We start from the raw sequence: 3,946 nt of genomic DNA, 5'->3' as shown, positions 1-3,946 counted from the left end.
ATATATTATTATTATTACTTTTGAGATAGGGTCTCACTGTGTTGTCCAGGCTGTAGTGCAGTGGTGCCATCATAGCTCTCTGCAGCCTTGAATCCTTGGGCTCAAGTGTTTGCCTGCCACAGCCTCCAGAGTAGCTGGGACTAGAGGTGAGTGTCTACAACCATACCAGGGTAATTTTTTTGTGTGGGGGCAGGTAGAGATGAGGGGGTCTCACTGTATTGCCCAGGCTGGTCTTGAACTCCTGGCCTCTGATAATCCTCTTGCCTCAGCCTCCCAAAGTGCTGGGATTACAGGTGTGAGGCACCTATTCATTATTCATTATTAGATTCATCATAATAGCCCAGGCTGTATCCATTATATTTATCATAAAGTAATATTAATAGTACATAAAAATATATAAAAGTACTTAAAAATCCATCCTCGTGTTTTTTTTTTTTGAGACAGAGTCTCATTCTGTCACCCAGGCTGGAGTGCAATGGTGCCATCTTGGCTTACCACAACCTCCACCTTCCGAGTTCAGGTGATTCTCCTGCCTTAGCCTCCCGAGTAGCTGGAATTACAGGCATGCACCACCACACCTGGATAATTTTTGTATTTTTAGTAGAGATGGCGTTTCGCCATGTTGGCCAGGCTGTCCTTGAACTCCTGACCTCGTGATCCACCCGCCTCAGCCTCCCCAAAGTGCTGGGATAAGCCACCGCGCCCAGCCGGTTTTTGTAAAAAGAAAACATCACCCCAATCCTTCCACCCTTGAACGCCACTTGAAGCCCAAGTTTCCTGCCTCCAAATTCCACTATTTCCACCCAGCTGTCCTAGATTCTGCTCCAGCTGAGCCTTGGCCCCGGGGCTGTTAGGAGGCAGAGGCTCTGGGGAGAAGTCCCCAAACCGGATTTACCCGATCGTCGCAACTGTCCCTAGGAGGGCGGGCTGGGGTGTGGAGGCGGTGCCCTGCTGACCCTTGGGGAGACAAGCCCGGGTCGCCCAGGCTGCAAAACGCTCGGCACCGCGGAAGCCGCGCCAGGCTCTCCCAGCTCGGTACGCAGCGGCCGGAGCGCCTGCTTCCCTGCGGAGCAGAGCGGCAGAGGGGTCCGGGGCTGCGTGGAAGGTCCGGGGGCTTCAGCCCGTGTGGGCAGCCCGTGCGGGGAAAGCCGAGGCGCAGCCAACCAGAAAGCTAGAGGCGGCCGAGGCCATGCGGAGTGGAGGCACCTGGAGGCCACTGGAGAAGTGGGAGGGGCTCGGGCGTGGCTCCACCCGCGACACTGGGAGCCCGGGCGGGCGCGCACGTGTGTATACGGGTGCGAGGGCCCATCCGGCGGCCCGGACTACAAGTTCCAGGGTGCCCAGCGGCGCTCCCGGGTTTTCTGGCTGCGCCGCCCGCTGCCTCCGAGCAGGTCGCCGCTGGCTGGCAGTCGCCACCCGGTCCCAGAGTAAATAAGGGAGAGACACTCCCGAGCGCCGTAAATAGAGTCCAAGTGGGCGGAGAGCCGTCCCGCGCCGCCCGCTCATGTCTCTTCAGAGCCGACTGTCCGGCCGCCTGGTACAGCTGCGCGCGGCGGGGCAGCTGCTGGTCCCCCCGCGCCCCCGGCCCGGCCACTTGGCGGGTGCCACGCGGACCCGCAGCAGCACGTGCTGTCCCCCAGCGTTCCTGGGCGTGTTCGGCCGCAGCGCCCGGACCTCGGCGAGAGTTGGGGCGTGGGGGGCGGCGGCGGTGGGGCGGACAGCCGGGGTGCGCACTTGGGCCCCCCTGGCCATGGCGGCGAAGGTGGACCTGAGCACCTCCACCGACTGGAAGGAGGCGAAATGTAAGTGTAAGCACGAGGGGGCGCGAGGGAGAGGGCGGCCTCACGTGGGGCTTCCCGGCTGGGCAGCCCCCATCAAGCGAGCAGCCCCTTCCACCCGAGAGACCAGGGGAAGTTGAGGCCTCATCTGCCCTGGAACGGACCCCTCCTCCCCATTCACAGCCACCCCCGCCCCCTGTGTGTTCCCAGCCCCACAGAACAATTCACTCCAGACCAGGTCCAAGTGTCCATGCAGGGGGCAGCGTGAGGAAGGCGACCTTCCTTATCCCACTGGAATGGGTCACAGGGCACCCCAGGGATTGTGCAGGACCTACCACCTTCCTCCCCTGTGCAGGAGGAAAACTGAGGCCGAGTGCTGCAGCTGGTTTCCCCAAGGTCACTCAGGGAGCTGGTGGCAAAGTGGAGGTTATGAGCCCGGACTCTCCAAACTTTGCACAGTGTGGTTCTCAAGTGCTCGGGAATGAGCTGAGGGAACAGCTCCAGGGCTGGCGTCCCACCTGGTGGGGCATGTAACCCCACAGAGTGACCTCCCTGGGCTGGCCTGTCCTGCCTCCACCCCACCCCAAGCCCGCACTCTGATGCCTTTCTGGGCACGTGGTATGGTGCCCTTTTCCCCTTCTCGCTGGCCTCTGGCCACTTGTTAGCAGTTTGCTCATGCCAGGAACAGAGGTTAGAGGAGCAGGTCAGGGCAGGGGTGGGGTCTTGTGCTTGTGACAACTGATGACACCCCCCAAGAATCACACCACTTCCTCTTGCTCCTGGAGTGGGTATGAGTCCGGGGGCCTGGGAAGGGAGAGAACCCAAGCTGCTGCTACTGAGCCCCAAATAGCTCTGCTGGGCACCCAGCTGTCCCTGCCTTTCAGGGTCTGCCTCCTAGGATCCTGTGATTCTTCCCAGCTGGATCCCCTTTCAAAAGTGCAGGGAAGTGGCTCATTGGCTGGGCCTCTCTCCTGGAGTAGGTATGGCCTCTGGGCTGGGCGGGCAGGATGGAGGGTCCTGCAGTGTTAGGGATGAAGATAAGATGGCTTTCTCGGGACCAGAAGTGGAAATCAAAATGATTTACTCCTGACATGAATTGCGTGGCCTGGGCCAGGATCTAAAAGTGATGGCAGAAAGAACCGACTTTAGTCTGTGAGCCGATGGAGAACTTGTCAGGCACTTGGCCCTTGCCCCAGAACAGCAGGAGGAGTTGGGGGCTGGCAGAGACCCCTGGAGGGGGAGCCACTGTCCCCACAGAGACCCTGCTCCCCTGAGCACTCTCTCAGAGAAGAACAACTCAGGAGGTTGGCAAAGAGCTAGGGAGACAAGGCGCCCAGGCACCTGCTTGAGGGCTGCCGCTCTTTCCAGGATCCAGCCCCCACAACCCTACTCCTTGGTGCCAGGAAAGCAGCCAGACCTCGTAATCGGGCCGGGGTTCCTGGGCTGCTGTGCTGTCGCTGGGGTCTCCCTCTTTGCTTCGAGCTGGGATTTCCAATCATGAAGCAAACTTTTATTGAACGCCCTCTAGGTGGCCAGGCTGGGGACTCAGACATGTGTCAGATAGGCAAGGACCCTGCCCTCATGGAGCTTGTAATCTGATGTGAAGATTACAAAGCATCTATTGTAAAGAATGTGTTCTAGCAGCTGAGACAAGGCCTGGTAACCTCAGTGCTGTGAAGACACCATAGCAGATGGGGCTGCCTGAGCTGGGGAGATGAGAGGAGGCATCTCAGGGGTGGCGGCCTGAGAAGAGGCATCCAGCTGGGGAATGATATTCCAGACCCGTTATTGAGTGACAGTGGGCCAGGCCCAAGGAGTGGGGCTGGTCTGGGGCTCTGCCTGCTACTGAAGCCACAGTTAGAGGGATGCTTTTGGGGGTGAGACGTGGAGATCCCCCAATAGTTATCTATTGCTGTATAACAAAATAACCCGAACCTTAGTGGCTTAAAACAGCAAACCTGCATTCTCTCCGTCTCTGAGGGTCAGGAAACGGAGAGACGCTTAGCTGGGTCGTTCTAGCTCAGGGTCTCCCTCCCCTGAAGCCGGGTGGGACTTGGTTAGGGTCGGAGGATTCACTTTGGGGCCCCTCCACGGGGCTGCTTGAGTGTCTTACGGGATAGATGTCCTAAGCCTTTTCCCCCAGAGCATGTGCTCCACGAGAGGGATCG

At 59.1% G+C, this 3,946-nt stretch overlaps 1 protein-coding gene across 1 annotated transcript in view; it reads left to right on the top strand.

Moving 5' to 3' along the window:
- Positions 1 to 833: 833 nt before the first annotated feature.
- MACROD1 (MACRO domain containing 1) overlaps positions 834 to 3,946 on the top strand; it is a 176,250-nt gene continuing 173,137 nt past the window's right edge. Inside the window, exon 1 of the mRNA XM_011993586.1 lies at positions 834 to 1,802. Within this exon, the coding sequence (XP_011848976.1) occupies positions 1,505 to 1,802 (298 nt within the window). The 5' untranslated portion in view covers positions 834 to 1,504. The remainder of the gene's footprint in view (positions 1,803 to 3,946) is intronic.

Source organism: Mandrillus leucophaeus, unplaced genomic scaffold (genome assembly GCF_000951045.1).
Source record: "Mandrillus leucophaeus isolate KB7577 unplaced genomic scaffold, Mleu.le_1.0 Scaffold43, whole genome shotgun sequence".
Taxonomy (NCBI): Eukaryota; Metazoa; Chordata; class Mammalia; order Primates; family Cercopithecidae; genus Mandrillus; species Mandrillus leucophaeus.
This window is presented reverse-complemented; position numbering and strand designations above follow the sequence as displayed.